At 42.9% G+C, this 18,626-nt stretch overlaps 1 protein-coding gene across 1 annotated transcript in view; it reads right to left on the reverse strand.

Annotated features, from left to right (window-relative positions):
• Positions 1–2,401: 2,401 nt before the first annotated feature.
• The window catches only part of ARHGAP17 (Rho GTPase activating protein 17), a 133,019-nt gene continuing 116,794 nt past the window's right edge, over positions 2,402–18,626 (reverse strand). The window contains 3 exon segments of the mRNA XM_043999715.1: positions 2,402–6,421; positions 16,358–16,411; positions 16,414–16,992. Of these exon segments, the coding sequence (XP_043855650.1) occupies positions 6,291–6,421; positions 16,358–16,411; positions 16,414–16,992 (764 nt within the window). The 3' untranslated portion in view covers positions 2,402–6,290.

The following is an 18,626-nucleotide window of genomic DNA, read 5'->3' on the forward strand; positions in this document are numbered from 1 at the left end:
ATCCCACATTTTCCATGGAAAACCAACCCAATGGTTGGCTCATCTTATAGTTACCATTCCAAGAGCATGGTTCCCCAGCGTTTCTGTTGGAGTTAGATGGAAATAACTGGAATGGGCAGAGAGGTTTACTGAGCCAGCTGAGATGGCATATATCCAGGCTGAAGGCCCAGGTTGATTGGGGAAAAGAAACAGAATGGAACAGGGAGGTCTCAAGCCTCTTGCCAGATCCAGAATGGTAGGAAAAAAATTGAGACTGTGCCTTATAAAGGTCAATTGAAGAAACTATGGTTGTTAAGCCTGAAACTTAGAAGACCTAGTTGGAGTAGGGAATAAATAGGTATATTCAATCATTTGGTTCTATCAGCAGATGGTCAAATCTCCAATTACTACTGCTGACAATAATCAAACAGGGGTAGACAGATGAGGAAGGGGGTGGAGAGTGGGGAGAAGTACTTACCAGCTGCTTCTCAAGAACTGGCATCAACCGTGGCTATTTCTGTGGGGACCTGTGTTCTTCACTGGCACCTTCACCCTGAAGTTAGATTAGAAAATCTCCCTCACCTTGTGTAGTTTGGATGGGGCTTCCCTCTCTTGGATCATGAGCTTTAATGGGGAACAATGCCGTGGGATTATCGACTTCCTCATGGAGCTTGAAATCAGAGCATTAGAGCTGAGGGGGATGCTAGCAATCTTGCAGCCTCTCCAATATGTCTAACAAGTGCCCATCTAGGCTCAGTTTAAATGTTTCCAGTGCTCACTGACTGCCCTGTCCCTCTGTCCCTGGAGCTCCAGTTTTTCTAATCTCTCACTTGCTTATGTGTTCCAGTCTTCCAAGAGCCACCATTGTCCAATGGAAATGAACTACATTTAATATCAAAGGATCTAGGCTCAAACCTGTATGACCTTGGGCATGTCACTTTACTCCCCTGGCTCTGTTTCCTCATCTGATCTCTCATGTCCCTTGATATCCCAAGATTCCATGATGTTAAGCTCCTATGACTGTAGCATGGCCCGACCTGACAGCATCTCCTCTAGGCAGTTGCCACTGGTTTCAGTGAACTTCCCAGTTTTCCTAACATTTATTACTGGTTGTTCCTATTTAAAAGAGAACACAGGGGCAGCTGGGTGGTGCAGTGGAAAAATCATCGGCCCTGGATTCAGGAAGACCTGAATTCAAGTCTGGCTTCAGACACTTGACACTTACTAGCTGTGTGACTCTGGGCAAGTCATTTCACCCCCCTTGCCCCCCAAAACAAAAAACAAAAACAAATAAAGAGGACACAGTATGTCTTATTCAAGTGTTTCTGTTGTGTGAGTAACCGTGACTTGTCAAGATCTAGTTCTCATGACTGTAAAAGGCATTTGTCTGGAGGGGCAGCTAGGTGGTGGAGTGGATAGAGCACTGGCCCTGGAGTCAGGAGTACCTGAGCTCAAATCTGGCCTGAGACACTTAACACTTACTAGCTGTGTGATCCTGGGCAAGTCACTTAACCCCAATTGCCTCACTAAAAAAAAAAAAAAAAAGGCATTTGTCTGGGATGTGGTTTTCAAAAAGGGATGGAGCTTCTAGGAGAATCCTACTCTGCACTCCCCACTACTATGTACACTTCAACAATGCTCCAGGGAGGGTTTGAACACAGGCTTTATTACCAGACACTGTTCTAACTAAATGAACAGGTTGTAAGGTTACCACAGAGAAAGGTTATATATACACATAGCTTCATATCTGATTTGGCTTTTACAAAACGCCTCAAGAGATGAAAAATCCAAAGAGCCGAGTAGTAGACTCCATGGAAACACCAGAGCATTAAGGAAAACGAAAAGAAGCATACAGTGTAACACCCTCCTATTGTGCATGCTGACCTGGATATGATAAACTGGGTAGTGATTACATTCTTTTGGAGATAGTATCAACAACATACTCTAGTTCTTCCTATTCTAGTGATGCCGGCCAGCTGCTGATGCTGCCACCAATGTGCAAGTTTGGACCACAAAATCCTTGCGAAGTTATTGTAAATATCTCAGCATTTTTCTGAATGGGAGTGATGGGAAGGCAAAACATCTCGAGTTCAGAAGGATACTCAATAATCTAGACTCAAGGTCTAACCCAACCCTGTCAGTAAGCCATCTACAATATCCTCATCCGTTTATTAATCTCTGCTTCAAGGCCTTTAGGAAGGAAGACCTCACTACTTTCGGAGGAGGTATCAGCATATTTTATCATCAGAAGGCACAGGCAGATGGTAGGGGTGTGGGGACTATTGGAAAATTCAGAGTTTTGTAAATTATTGTCTCTCTTGAGATATACACACACACACACACACACACACACGCATATATACATATATACACACACATCCGTATATACACACACACACACATTCATGGCACTATATATGAAACTCTCTCTATATGTATGTATATATTCCAGTCTTCCAAGAGCCAAAACGCTCGTGCTCGCTCCCGCGCTCTCTCTCTCTCTCTCTCTCTCTCTCTCTCTCTCTCTCTCGACCACCCAGAATTACTGATATGCAGGGTTACTCTATGTACATTCAGAGTGACTGATGTCATATCAGTGGAATAAAGGACCAGCCGTATAGGAGGTAGCCCATTTAATTTTTGGACATCACTGATTTGTTGATCCTTTATTTCACTGCTCTGTTCAAGCAGAGGTGGGAAGGGATTACACAGTCTCTGATGTCTCTTCCAACTCGGAAACTCTGTTGATTCTACAACAGTTCGTTGTCATCATGGAATGATCACAGAATCTCGTGTCCTCAAAGTGTGGACACGCCTAATTAAGGCTACTATTGTTGATTGCCAACCTGGTAACATTCTTATATACATAAAAGGCTACTGCTACTTCTCTATTTGGCCACTGGCCTGCCTGACCTGCAAGGCCACACATGGTCTGCATTTTGGCCACCATGCATTCTCCATAGAAATATGTGGCACTAAGTACAAAATGAGGGGGTAATACTATGTTAAAAAGAAAAAAAAAGGAAAAACGAATATGTGAGCTTACATTTTAAAAAAACAAAATAAAAACTAGTCAGCTACTTTCACATCTTTTTCTCTCCCTTCTCGTAAGAAAAACTAAAATGTCATTACCTGAGAGGGGAAGCATGAAGCATGTTAGTTTAACTAAGGTAGAGAATAAAAATAACATAACTGAGCCGGCTATAAAAGATCCTGCAAGAAAAGCACCTTAGCATTCCAAAGAGTGAGAAGAATGTCTCCCCCTGTTTATCCACAAGGGGAGATATCAGCTACTTCTCTGTTCTGGCCACAGACTTCATCACCATTGTGTATATGCTTCAAATTTTCTTCTTCCTACATATTAATCACACTAAGAGATGATACAACACAGAAACTCAAAGAGGGGTCTCTGGGAAGTGTGTTGCATATCTCATTTTGGGAGAGAGAATGACGTGTGTGTGTGTGTGTGTGTGTGTGTGTGTGTGTGTGTGTGTGTGTGTGTGTGTGTGTGTGAAATGGCTGAGTTGGGGGCAGAAAGGTGAACACTTAAGAAAAGGGGAATAGTGGAGCTTATGGGAAATAATTTTGCTCCAAGTACATGACTGTCCACATAAACTCAAGAATGCACTGTTGCTGATGTAATTTGTATTTGTTGTTATTCCCACTCGCACATGGGCAGCAGCAATTCATCAATCATGGCTGTTTACATGTCCATTATGTAAGCATAAGCAAGTGGCACTACATACCTTGAATATTTCTTGACTCAATCTTGCTCCCTGTGAAAGTTAAAATATATGTCCATATCTTTGCAAGAACTAAGGACTTTAATGAAATCAGATTATTTTACTAGAATAAAATAAGACCAACTGTTATCTTCAATAGGGAAGAACCACTGGCCAATGTTAGGAACTTTGTATGTTTCCTCTATGACTTGCATATTTATTTTAAAGAGTTATTAGTGCATATTATTGCTGTTTTTGAATGAATGCAAATGAGTTAGAATTTCCATTATGGATAGCATGTTTGAAGTTCTGAAATTGTTTTGAAAAGGAACTAGGCTAACAATTCAATGTATTGGTATCTGTAATCAAGGCTGTCTAGGTTTCTAAGTGTATATAAACATAAATATGTGTATAGTAAATGGGGGCTGTTGTGTCCACATGCACATATATGTAGATGTGTATACACAGCTATATAAACTAATGATTCAGCTAGATTAATTTAGCCTATACCAGAAAAGTATAATTAGCAAATTCAATACAAAGGCTCTGCTGTACCTTAGGAAAGGTAAATTTGTTAGTTGTCTAGCAAAGGATGTTAGTTTATTTAGTTTTCAAGTTTCACAAAAATGGAAAACAGAAAAAAAAATTATCACTCTTTTGGGCTGGTAGGGGAAAATGTTCCAAACTGTAAGGGAGTATGAATTGTGGAAAATACCTGGACTCAGACACTACTAGCTGTGCGACCCTGAGCAAGTCATTTCACCCTGTTTGCTTCAGTTTCCTCAGCTGTTAAATGAGCTGGAGAAGGAAATGGCAAAACGCTCCAGTATCTTTGCCAAGAAAACCACAAAAATGGGGTCACAGTCAGACACGACTGAAAAGACTCAACAACAACAAGTAATACTAGGTTAAATGACTAATATGCTTTCTTCTCCAGGAGTAATGGTTAAAACTCCCTCCTTAGGCTTAGCCCAGGTAGCAGCATTTTCAAAGGTAGTAAGTACTTATTAAGAATTTGTTTTGAGGGGCAGCTAGGTGGCGCAGTGGATAACACACTGGCCCTGGATTCAGGAGGACCTGAGTTCAAATCCAGCCTCAGACACTTGACACTAGCTGTGTGACCCTGGGCAAGTGACTTAACCCTCATTGCCCCACAAAAGCGGGGGAAAAACTTGTTTTGAGACATCTACCCGTAGGAATGATATAGAGGAACAGCTATGTCTCTAAGAAGGCACTATATACTCATTAGCAGCAGGCAGAATAACCTTTGTTTATTCTATAGTCAATGGGAGTAATTACCAATCCATTCTCCAAAAATGAGAGTAAGTCACAGGAACGTTGTCCTTTGGCCAAAGATCTGGGCTTAAATCCCAGCTCTGCCACTTACTAGCAATGGGACTGGGCAAGTCAGGTCACTTCCTTGGGCCCGAATAGAACATGGAGATAATACTTGCAAACACCTACCTCGGAGTGCTGAAGAGCAAATTATGTGTGGGAAGTGTAATGTCACTTAAATGAATGATGTTATTATTTTGGATGGGGAGGAAGAGAAAAGGGATATTTAGGAACTTATAAATTGGAATAAAGAAACAGCACGGTTAGGGGGTCATTTGGAGGCTGAATCCTGCCTCACCACTTACTAGCTGTGTGAGCTGAGGCTTTGTCCTGGGTAAATGGGAATGATAACAGCACCTACCTCTCAGGATAGTTACGAGAAACTACTTTACAGAGCTTTGCACACCTTAAAATGCTACATAAATGTAAGCTATTGTTGTTATTATAGATGCTTTAAATTCGACTTAGAACCAGGAGAAATCAAGAGATTCCCTAAGATGTCAAATCCCATGATGTTTAAATGACACTCAACAAAAGCAAACACACCCAACATTTTGCCTTGAGATATGAGTTTCATATAAACCAAAGGGTACAGTTAATTCAAATTAACCATGAGGCTAGAATAATGTTCAGTCCTTATCAAGTAGCAATGAAATGATTAAATAAAAAAAAAAAAGGAACAATACATGTCTTTCTACAGTCCAACAGTCCCAGAAGGCACTAGACACATCCAGTTTGACAGGGTGACAGATCCAGCAGTCACCACCAGGGGGCACAAAATCATTCTGCACTGAGTCAGGTAGAGTAACATTTCTTATAAGACAGTTCCTCTAACATAGGGTCTAATGTTCAGGAATAAAAGCCCAAGGGGCAGGAAGTAGGAGGCTTGCATAATTAGTGTATTTTATTAAATAGTTAATGCATTGCTTCTTATTCATTTGGAACAGCTGTATTAACAGCAGCATGTAAAGCTTCCTATGTAAGTTTCCGCAGCGAGATTCTTTCAGCCCTGTTTTTGGGGGGTTTTTTCCCTCTCCCAACTAAAGAAAATACAACTTTTTCAAGACCCAGATCATTTAGCTTTGAGTGACAGCCCCATTGTCTCTTCTTGCTACGTAGCAGGAAAGACCCTGCATAGCAGGGCCGTTATCTCTACTGAAAGCTTTTCACTGTTTGGTCTGGATGGAGAGGAGTTCAGTTTTCCTTTCTCTACTCAAAGGGAAGGAAAGGGGTCAAAGCACTCAAAGGTTTTCTTCACAAAGCAGTGCTCTCTGAATCATTCTCAATGTCCAGCAATAGGCGGCTGGCCAGGTCCTTGCTCGCTGGCTCCATGTGGATTTCAGGAAAGAGGTTGCGAAGCTGTTCTGGAACATTAGAATTGGAGTCTGGGTAGAAACAGGAAAAAACAAGGTCATCAATAAATTGTAGAGGGCAGGCCTGCTAAAGAACAGCACAATGGGGATGGTTTACTTAGGATTCTCTCCATGCACACACATGCTGTCCTATCCAACAGGATGGGGAACGAAGAGTCAGGTTCCTAGCATAGGCATCAACCAGCCTCATTCATGACTTTAGCCACACCACCAAACCACCACCCAGGTTTAGTTTCCTAGTCTGGAGAATGGAACTAAAAATCCCTGTCCTATGTAATGGGAAAACACTGTGAAGCACTACTCGGGCCTCAGACATGGCGTGCTTAGGGTGTTCCTCTATCTGAACAGCGGTATTGTTTCCCCTTAGTTCTGCTCAGGCTAGCAGATCTTAGCAGTGAAGGGGGAAAACCCTTAGAAACTAGTCCTTCAGATGTGTTATGATAGGAGCAGGGAGCCTTCTTGCCAACTGCTCTATCAGCTTTCCAGGGCAATTTTTGCCAGAGAAAAAAGGTTGACTGCAGTTGTGAGACACTATCCCCTGAGAACAGGCTTGCCATACTGAAATTAATGCTGTACTACTCCGGAACAGGCAGAAGAAACCTGGCTAAGATGCCAAGTGGAAATCCCTAAAGGAAACTGGAACTCAATGCTCTTAATAGCTATCAGGACATAAACAGGCCCCTTAATGTGGCAGGACAATAGCATGGAACTGCTCTAGTCTTCAAAAGTATACAAAGGCATTAACTAGTGCCAACAAGTCCTAATAAAAAGGATTTCTCCCTGAATACACTAAAATCTCTTAACAAATCTTTCAAAAACCTCCAGCAGGCTTATTTCTACTACTTGTAGAATGAGTGGTAGAGGAGATAACGGTACTTGTACCACCTCCACCTCATAGGTTTAGGGTAAGGGAAGTCCTTTGGGAAGATGGTAGGGTAGAAAAAACCCCACCCAACTTGGAGAAAGGTAACAGAGCCTCGAACTGGCTCACTCACCAGCCACAGGACAGTGGGCAAGCCTATTCCTCCTTCTAAGCCTCAACTTTCTCATGAACAAAACAAGTAACGTTTTCAGCTTACCACACAGAGAGGCTGTGTGTCATATGTAAAGGGGCTCGAAAGTTTTACATTGCTATGGAAGTGCTAGCTAAAAATAACAATGAACAAGTTATTAGGATACAAGAAAAAGACAGCAACGCACCATACATGGGCAGATGGGGAATAGAATCTAGGGATAATGGTGGATGGATATCTAGGATTAATGGTTTACACTTCCCAGTATGAATGTCAGAATATCCAAGCCAGGGCTGACTCCTGGGCTCTGCAGCCCAGGATTCTAGCTCTGAAACCGACAGCAAGAGCCGGGTTTCTATCACCTCCAAAAGTGATGGGCATGCTAATAACCACATTCTAATTTCTCTTATTAAACCATAGAGCTTCATCCTCTACAGATTCGACTACAGCCCTAGCTCAATCTTTTATCCTTCCTTCCTGTTTTACCTTCTTAGAATAATGTGATCCATAGTTCTACTACCCTGTATTGGAAGCAGTAGGCCTACTTTCTGATTTGTCCTACATTTCTCTTTCTTAAACTAAAAGGAGTTAATAGCCTGGTCTGATTCAAGGGAGCTGAACTATGATTATGTTTAATTAAGATAAACAGATATTGTTCAATATGCTGGTCTACACAGGGCCTCCTAGAAGAGACCCCCTTCATTCAGTGGGGCACTGGCTTGAGAAGTCTTGGAAGAGTTGTTTGCAAAAGATACACTGAAGTCAGAAAATCTAGGTTTTTCAACCCTGTTCTATTTACTGGCTATCTGACTTTCAGCAAGTCACTTCACTTCACTTCACTTTCTTTTTTTTTTTTTAGTGAGGCAATTGGGGTTAAGTGACTTGCCCAGGGTCACACAGCTAGTTAAGCCTCAAGTGTCTGAGGCCAGATTTGAACTCAGGTCTTCCTGAATCCTGGGCCAGTGCTCTATCCACTGCGCCACCTAGCTGCCCCGAAACTTCACTTTCTTAAGCCTCAGTTTCCCCATCTGTAAAATGTGGATAATACTACTTGCCATGTCAGCCTCATATGAAGGCCAAAATGAAAACATATGCCAGAATAACCTGTCCCTTACCAAGTGCTAAAAACAAAAACAAAAACCCTGTAAGTGTGGGAGTAGATGGGAGAACAAGAGAGGAAGGCTTCCAGAAGACCCTGGGGTGACTCGGGGAAAGTGAGCCCTATATGTTATGCATACTGAGTGGGAGCATGTGATAAGGGTGAACAATTTCTCTATGCAGATTTAGTTTATATGCTGAGATTTCTCAGACTCTAGACCAGATTTTTGCTCTCAGAAAGCTTCTGAGGGGCAGCTAGGTGGTGCAGTGGATAGAGCACCGGCCCTGGATTCAGGAGGACCTGAGTTCCAATCTGGCCTCAGACACTTGACATTTACTAGCTGTGTGACCCTGGGCAAGTCACTTAATCCTCACTGCTCCCCCCTCCCCCCAAAAAAATCATAAAAAAGCTTCTGGAAAGTACGAACACATCCCAATGGAACAAGAACATGAGATGGTTGCAGTCAGTCCCACAGCCTCAGTACAAAGCTGAGGAAACTCCCCACCCCTAATCTTAACATCTTGGACAAGGTGAGAGTGACCATCGGTGACCACAAGGAGCTGTCTGCTTCAAGGTGTCCTGAGTGATTTCAGTCACAATGATCCTGTGCAAAAAAAAAGCTTTGGCATGGCAGATCCCTCCACTTTAACTACAAACAGTATCTGAGGTTAATTCAGTTACTACAAAACCCAGCTTGTCTGTTGCTCAGAAGTCTAGTCCTCCTGTCTGACCCTGAGAAGAACCTGTAAAGTCACTAGCATGCAGGCACTGCTGGGGCTACTAAAGGGGCTCCCAGATACCCCACGGCCAATCATCCTGTCTTGTTGCTATACCTTTAGCTCTCCCCTTCCCCTGATCACTGCTTCTTCTCCTTATGGCTCTCTTCTCTCTATTTTCTTCTCTTCTGCCTTCCCTCCAGCCTTCATGTCCATGGGTTCCTGAAATTCTAGCTACTAAGAACACGGATTTCCCATGGTTTGCAAACTAACCCCTCTTTTGTGGCATCTTCTTTAAACACTACGTCTTCAGATATTGATAAGTCCTAGATTTTTGTTGGCTTCGAGTTGTTGGACTTCTGGACAATTAATAACTTACAATTGTTGTTTTTTTTTAACAGAAATATAATCATTTTGAGTACCTTGGGCACCCTTTTTCTCTGTGCCTCAGTTTTCATATCTGTAAAAGAAGGGAGCTGGAAGAGACTGGACTAGATGGACGTGAGACCTCTTCTAGCCATAGATCTATGGCTCTGTGATCAATAAGGGACTCTCCAATTCTAAATCCGTGACCCTGTGAAATGTATTATTAATTAAAGTGCAAGAACCCAGGCTGCTGCCCCTGTGTTTCCAGCACAGAGCACATACAAAAGTAGGCACTTCACTGCACTGCAGTAAAACCTGTTTTCCCCTTGTGCACCACACTATGATTTTCTCCTGGCCAAAGGGTTCTTTAGAAGTGTGAAGAGTTTTCAAAGGTGTCAACACAAAGTCAGCTGGCTTACGGTTACAATTGGCTCATGACTACCAGCACTTCCTGTGGGCCTGACAAGGGGCCTACCTTGCAGTAAGCACAGGTACAGATCTTTATGCTGTGTGCAAAGCACTCACCAACAACACATTCCAGAATTCATTTGACCACGTACATTCCTACTGGTTGGTTCAATTAGATAATTAGCTGTAAGCCAACTGACTCTCACCATTTTTCCTCATTGGTCAAATTGGACAAATAGTGAAATGTATTCAATCTTGGGCGCGAGGTCTGAAGACCTGGGGTTCAGTATCCATTCAATGCTTCCTAGATGCTGTGTGCCCATGGTCAAATTACTTAGCCTCCCTGAAATTCAGTTTCTTTCTGTAGGAAGGGGATGACACTGAAGTACCTACCGTGAAAGGCTGTTGTAAGACTCACATGGAATAATGCTCACAAACTGCTACACAAACCTTCAAGCTCCACAGAAATGTCAGTGACTATTTTTGCCAAAAACATGTGGGTGGACAGGGGCACCTAGCCTTCTAAATGCCCCCTCTGACTGGTGTCAGGCAGATGAGCAGATTTCCTTCATCTCAACCAGAGTCATCTTTCCAAGGGCCACCTTATATCTGTGTACATAGGGAAAGTAAGGGTGATGCCTCGGCAAACTTGGGCATGCCTAAGGATAAGTATGAGGTCCTGCCTGAGTGAGATAGAGCCTTTACCTGAAGAGATCGCGCTCCCCTCTTCGGTATACTGTGGGGAGACGGAGAGAGAGCTGCTGTTCTAGAAAGAGAAATGCATGTCACCCTTTCCCCCTTGCTCTTTTTTTTTTTTTTTGTGAGGCAATTGGGGTTAAGTGACTTGCCCAGGGTCACACAGCTAGTAAGTGTTAAAGTGTCTGAGGCTCAGCAATTCTCCATGCCTCTACTCCCTCCTCCTTAAGAATGACTTTTCGATCGTGTATATTCTAATACTGAAACACTCTTTCAGACAAGCATGTTTCTAATCATTCAGACGCTCCCTTCTGCTGACAGTTACATAAAAATGATTTCAACAACTGAGTGGACGCTAAAAAATGGGCAGAGTTTAGTGACTGATTTTGGACCACTCCCGTATACAACTGCTTCTCTCCTTCAAGGAGAGGGGCCTCAGAGACCAGAAAGGCCATTTTCTACTATCAGAGCATACTGCACAGTTACCCGCCCCCTCCAAAGATGGAAAAAACGGCCTCTGGATTTAGGCCTAATCCTTAACAAAGTCAGATCACTATTCAGCAGCTGCTTACATTCACAGACACAGCCTTAAAATGACAGTGATCAAAATGAGACAATGATGTGACTTTTAAATGTTCACACCTAAAAACATTTATTTTAACTAAGGATGGAGGTACTGGCCTTTCCCCACGAACTCGTGGTTTTCCATACCCGAGGATAAAAGTGCAGAACTTGAGAGTCAGGAAGACCTTAGTCCAAAATCCTGCCTGAGACCCCGTGATGGGATCTGCATCCTGCTGTGTGACTCCAGGCATGCCACTTAACCACAGCGAGCCTCAGTTCCTCATCTGTGAATAATAACAGCACCTGTCTCATAGGGTTCTTGTGAGGGTCCCATAACTTAACACATGTAAAGTGATGTGCAATTCTCACAGCACTATTCCAAATATGAGCTACCATTAAGTATTATCCCACTGGCTATTTACAGGAAGCAGGGCTTTAGACCTCTGGGGGGATGAGTAGGACTCAACAAAATGAACGGTTCTCTTATACTAGCCAATGTGGGGCATCTTGGTTTTCTCACTTGCAAAATGGGTACCAGTTTAAAGGGGGTATGGGGAGGCTCCAATGCGATAATAAATGTAAAGCACCCCTTACATGTGAATCATTCTCGTTATCAGGTCAATCATACAGGGTATGTAATTGTGTTAATGCAGCTCTCACATTCCCAAAGACTTTCGCTGTGCTCTGTTAGCGGGCAGACTGTGTAGCACGTGCTAGCTGTTGTAAGACAGCTAGCGCTACATGGTCGGCCCAGAGATGGCTGGTGGATGGAGCTATTTATTCCCATCCATGGCGGCCAACACAAGGCAGACTGGAGGCTACAGAAGCGATCAGGGCAACCTGAGGGACACCTGCTAACAGACCCGTGAACACATTTAGTATCCGCATTAACTCAGGGCAAGCACGAGAAGAAAGCCATTGCTCCTCTGGACATGCACTATTAGTGGGGGTGCAGGCAAGCAGGCTTAGGGTAACCAGTTAGTAACAGGCACTTGTGCACAAGTATGATCGTGAATTAGCAAGAAAGAGTCTGGCCAATCATATGCCTTTTCCTTACCATTAAACTTCCAATTTCAGTTCTTACTGAATAATGCAGGTCATACATCTAAATTATTTAATAAAATTGTTCAATTAGAATCATCTTTTTCTACAGCCTATTACTTTAACATTGCTATGCCATACATTGCCATCCTTCTCAAGAGGGCAAACACCTCAAGCAAGGAATCTCTTTTTCTGGGCTGCTTCACTTGAGGGACAGTTAAAAGACGGTTCCCATTTAAATATCAGAAAATATGGGCACTGAACTGTATCCGCTACTGTCGATGTCTGCTCACCAGCTAGCACTCTGCCCAGAGGCCCAGTTCTTTGTTCTGGACATCTCTGTTGAATGCTGTAAAATTCAGTCCTACTGTTCTCAGGGATATGTTTCTCCCAAGCTTCATAAGCAATGAGATCACTCAGAAACACTGGCCCTTTCGAGGACTGCATTAAATGACTACAGTGGCCTGATCTTTAAATTATCTGGTTGCAGCGTAATCTCATGGAAAGATCACTGGATCTGGAATCCAAAAGGTCTGGGTCTGACACTCAGCACTATCCATGTAGTACCTGACCTTTTTAAGAGCATCTCGTCAGCTGTAAAATGGGGGACTTTAATTAGTTGATCCCTAGCTGGGTTCTTGGATCCATGAATCTGTTTTGTAAAAATACTTTGCCGAGTGTATCTCAATAGAACTGTTTTCCTTTGTAATTCTATACATTTTAATGCTTTTAAAAAGGAGGCCGCATGGCAAGGGTAGTTTGCCATGATACATGAAAAGGTTCTCTGGTTTCTAGGGTTCTTTCCAGCCCTACACCCTAGTAACCTATGAAGAGCTATAACAAGACTGATTTATATATAGTATATATATAAAGCATTTCTTGTATGACATGGGCGGATGGCCTCAAATAGGAATTTTAAAGAATTCCTAAAACAATGCTTAATTCTGTGATATAAAGCCAATGAGGTTCTGTGGAACACTTCGATTTTCAGGCTTGCTTCAAAGGATTACTGTTTGATAAACTTCCATAGATTATCTGAGAAATTGTATTCCATAAATTAAGCATAATTTTAATGAATCACGTAAAGCAATACCCAACATAAATAGACCTCACACAACAATGGCATGAAATAAGGTGATTCAGGCTCACTTCATTGTATTTTCATTCACACAGAAGGACATCATTTTGGTGCTTGCAGCTCAAGCAAAAAGATTCTGAGGAGCCCAGTTCACACTGATAAATGGTTTCCATGCCTTGACTAAGTTGGTGGTGTAAGGACGATATGGATCGGGCACTGAAGAGCTGGGTGGGGGCTAATCTCCTTTCCTGCTGTGCTCTTGGCTTTAAAAAAAAAACAAAGGTCACTGACTCTTGCTTCCCATTGGGATCTGTATAAGAAATGAAGGTAGGGCTTGAGGCTACGCTTCCTCTGGCCAAGGAGAGCTGGTATAAAAGTCACACAACCTGAGGTCTATTTTTGCATAAAGCTGATTAAAGCAAGTCCCTGACATAATGGAAATCCTTCCCCCAGAAACTAGTGTGGATAGATCTTCGGGGAATAGTTCAGCTGAGCTAGATAACACTTTTCACAAAAGTCACATGGTTTAAAAGAAAGCAAATGCCAACATGCATTTTAGAATGCAAGGGATTTATTAGAAAATTTTCACGGAGTTTGTGGGGTTTTTTTGGTCCTGAGCAATTCAAGCTGCATATGGGTAAGTTCCATGCAGTTAACACAAATTTAGGGTTAAAAAAAGTTAAGGTAAAAAGCTCAAGAGGCAAAGAGCACAGTTTCCTGTGCTAACCGAACCCAAGTTCTTTTTAGCTGGGAGCCCAAAACAGATAAATCACAACTTGTAAGGGCTGGTTGGAACTTGTTTAACAGAAAAGGAGAGAGACCATTTTCATTTTTCTTTGAGGTGAAATGAGTTCTCAGTCAATTGGTTGTGTCATTCATGCTACTTAGGTACCTATACTAGGATCGACTGCCCGCTGTAAATCAAAGAAACAAAGCCTATTGGTCATGGGGGGGGGGGGGGAATGGCGCCACAAGAAGAACCACAATATGGCACCACGGAATGGAACAGTGAGCATGGACTCCCAAAGCACATATGCAAAATACATATACAGGCAACATAGCTAAGTAGGAGCATTAGGGGCTACAATGCAGGCTATTTCTGGTGGTTACAAACCTTAGTCCTGGCCATCTTCCCAACCTGTGAAGGCATTAGGAAGCACATCTATTAGACATCACCAAACAAACTGGCTTTCTTTCTAGAAAGGTGCAGTGTCATCAAAAAGTAATCAATCATTTAACAACCAAACCAGTACATTCTAAGGAAAAGCACACGTCTCCTGAAAAGCTGGTGAAAGATGCAAATTCTAATGAAGGAATAGGTTAATGACATTGTGGATTTTGTTTTTGCCTTTTATCCAAGCAATTGTGGCTCAGTAAATACGGGGACCAGATGCGGGCTCAGCTTTTTAGATCAAGGTTTTTTCACCTATAAAATGAGAGAGGGGGCCCAGATGATTTCAAAGATCCCTTCCTGCCTTATGCATTTAAAGATGTTTGTCAGAGGAGGCAGCCACAGGCTTACATGAGACAACAATATGGACAAGGGCTAGTTTTCAGGGGCACAGCTTCAAACAAAAATGTTGTGTATCTACTACTGCCACAAAGTGTCCAGTCCAGTGATAAGCACTGGGGCTTCCTAAACGACCTATGTGTGTTGTGTATGTATAAATATATACAATCACATACACACATATGTATATGTATACATATATATACACACACCTAAAAATAATCACCCTGAAATGAAACTTCCATCAGTCCGAGGATTTTTTGGGGCAGGTGTAAAGGACCCAGTAGCCCCAGATTTGTGATTTCAATTTGTGATTTCACTGATATAGGAACTCCTGACACTGATGCAGATCAGAAACTCCCCCCAAACTGACTTATAGTCTTGGTTTCCTGGGTCACTTGGAGATTGTCTTGCTTAAGGCTGCAGTGCAACCGAAGGAAGGATTTGAACCCTGGCCCTTCAGTTCAGTAATGTCATTGTCAAGGACTAAATCAATAAAAAACTTACTGAGCATTCGCCCGGAGGCAGCACAGTACAGACAAAAAAGCAGTGGCCTGGGAGAGGGAGCCAAGGGTTCTCGTTTCAGCTTGTCCTCCTAACTTTTCTGGGCCCCCATTTTCTCACCCATTAAACAAGAGGGTCCTTCCAGTTCTATCATTCCACATTGCAGGGCTCCAGCCTGCTCTGAAATGTCACATGCCCCTAACTAAATGCTCTTCACCGAGCTACCTTTCCATTCCAATATATTACATGCAGATGAAGTTTCAGAGGACTTAGTCAAGAGAGGAGGAGCGGGTTTTTGGTGTTGGTAGAAAAAGGAATAACAGACATCAACATGGCCTAACTTATGTGTGCTTTATACACTGTAAAACTGGTCCAGTTCTTCTGGAAAGCAATTTGGAACCATACTCCAAACTGAAGAGAAAACAAAAAACAAGCATTCCAGGTTGCCTGTAGCATATTGCTTTGATATCTCATAGCTCACACTAAGTGTGTGCTGGCCTCCCAGGGGTACGTGTCAATCTGTGCTAGTCACCAACCACATTACAACAGGTCTCCACAATTTCTCTTTACCAACTTCTCTCTGGTACCAGCACTTTGAAGCAGAACCAGGACTAGGAATTTTCTCTTAGGGCCCTCAAAGCTATGGAAGGAATAGTTTGTTTGTTTTTTTAAAGATTTTTCAAAGGTCCTTCAACACCTACAGGTATTCCTTTTTCAAAGAAAGTATTTCCTTCCTACAGGGAAATGAAGCATTTCAGCCAGAATAATTAGGCCACAAATGCTACCATCATCTCTATGTAAAAGCAGTGACCTAATAATTTACATTTAAACGTAGAGCAAGTCGGAAAGACCTACTTGGCCCCTAAACAAATCCAGAACTAACACCCTGGGCACTGTCTGCAAACCCAAGTGAAGAGGAAAGAAGGAAGCACCTGGGTTGGTTTGCTACTTACCAGTGACTATTTTGGAAGATGTCTGGGCTGAGGTGACAAGGCCACTATCCCCACTGAATGAGCTCCAGGAGGGTGAGGAGGAGGGGGGATATTAGGGCGGTTCCTTGGCTTTGGTACTGGTCTTGGTCTTGGTAAGGTACCAGTGTGAGGAGGCGAATGCTGGGCTTGAGGAATCTCTGGGTTGCTTGCTGCTTGGGTTTGAGATGTGTGAAGAGCAGAACCCTGTTTCCCCAGAGGCGGTGTTCCAGGAGGGGTAGGTGTCGGGGGCGGGCTGTGAGCTGGCTGCTCCAGTCCATGCTCACTGGCTGGGGCCACCGGCTGCGGTGGCACCTGACTATTTAGCTTGGTCTGAGGTGGAGGAGTAGCTTGAGTTGGGGGCTGTGGAGGGGGGTGGTTCGGAGCCTGTATCGGAGAGAGGCTACTGGAGTACCTCCTGGGTGTGGAGAGCTGGGGGGCGGTAGGTGTCTGGCCTGGGGCTTGGTTTGTGTGGTGATTTGGAGGAGAAGGACTTCGAGTGGTTGGCTTTGGTGAGATGGAAGGAGGCTGCTGAGATGCACCTGAAGAACTCTGACTGCCAGGCTGCCCAGGGGGTGGGTTTCCTGGTTTGGGAGGGGCTGGAGCAGGTTTCTTAACAGCTGCATAGAGAGAAAACAAAACAAAACAGCCACCAGAGTACCCATTAATAAGAAGAGCTGTGAGATCAGTACATCTATTCTGGAAAGCAATTTGGAGTTGTGTCCCCCAAAGTCAGTAAACTGGGAAAACCCTCTGACCCAGTGATACCACTTTTAGACCAATAACCTCAAGAGATCAAAGGGAGAGGAAAAGGACCCATATATACACAAACAGATTTATAGCAGCTTTTTTGGTAGTGACAAAGAATTTGAAACTGAGGGCATGCTGGGCAGGGGGGAGAATGGCTGAACAACTCTATCAATGTAAAGGAATACTTTGGTGTCATTAGAAATGAGAAAGGGGATGGCTTTTAAAAAAAAACCCTGGGAAGATATTTATGAAATGGTTCAGAATGAAGTGAACAATAAATTATACTCTAAGAGCACTATAAAAACAAGCAACTTAAAGACTCAGATCAAAGCAGTGATTAGCCAAAAGAGTCCCTCTCAGCCCCTGAGAGAAAAGTCATGAACTACATCTGCAGAGTAAGACACAGGTCTTTTTGTCTTGTTGACTATGCACATTTGTTATACGCCCCTCCCCCTTTTAATTCTCAATGAGGGGAGGAGATGGGAGGGGAAAAAAATAAGTTTTTGTTAACAGGAAAAAAAAAATTTTAAGTGTTGCCATCAGCTAGTCAAGTACTTGATTGCATAGTCATTCAAAGAAGCCTTTATATAAAATGTTCCTTCAACAACAAAAACCCAACCCATTAGTACCCCTCCACCCTGCTTTCCCAAAGGCACCTCATCACAGATGCTCTTATAAAAATAAAAGCAACAGTAACATTAAAAACAGAACTGAGTTTCGAAAGGCTGAAGAGAGACAAAGGTGGAAAGGACCCTGAACTCTGTATTCAGAAAGCTGATACTGAACTACTTAGTAGTAGTACAGTACTCTTAATTGTCCCAAGATTTCCTTCAAGTCAAATCTCCAATATCCTCCTCTCGGTCCTTATTCTCCTTAACCCCTCTAATAACACTCCCTATTTCTTGGAAGTATCTTGCCCCATGGCTTTTGTAATAATAACGTCCTCATTCTCCTCTAGAACATGTATAAGCTTATAGGTCTTGGGGAAATTACTCTAAACTACACTTCAAGCCTCTTCCACTACTGTCCTGAAGGGAAAGTGACCCTGGGTTCTTGAAGGCTATGCTAGTAGCATGCAAACTCTGGAAGGACCCACCAAGATGGAAAGGCTTGGAACGTGGCCTGGTTGTTGCCTGTTTGTATTCTGGGCACTACCCTAGCCAAGTGTGGATATTATCGGGTAAAACCACCAGCCTGGTGAATCTGGGCAACATAACATGGCATGCATGCTGTCTATGGGTTGGAATCTAAGTCAATGGAAATAGGAACCACACTAACAAAATCTAACTAACTTTAGAAGTAAATTAGAGGCTGATGTGCTTTTAAGTTCTATTTTACAAAAAAGGAAAATGACCTGGGATCAATTGCAAAGTGTTCTCTGAAGACTACTGCCTGAGGTGCTGCTGTGGCAAAAAAGCCAACAAAACACTGGGAATTACCAAGATGGAGTGAAAGAAACAGAAAATAGTATTCTATCCTTGGGGAAAACCACACTCTCAATGTC

The sequence above is a fragment of the Dromiciops gliroides genome, chromosome 1 (assembly GCF_019393635.1).
Source record: "Dromiciops gliroides isolate mDroGli1 chromosome 1, mDroGli1.pri, whole genome shotgun sequence".
NCBI classification, from domain to species: domain Eukaryota; kingdom Metazoa; phylum Chordata; class Mammalia; order Microbiotheria; family Microbiotheriidae; genus Dromiciops; species Dromiciops gliroides.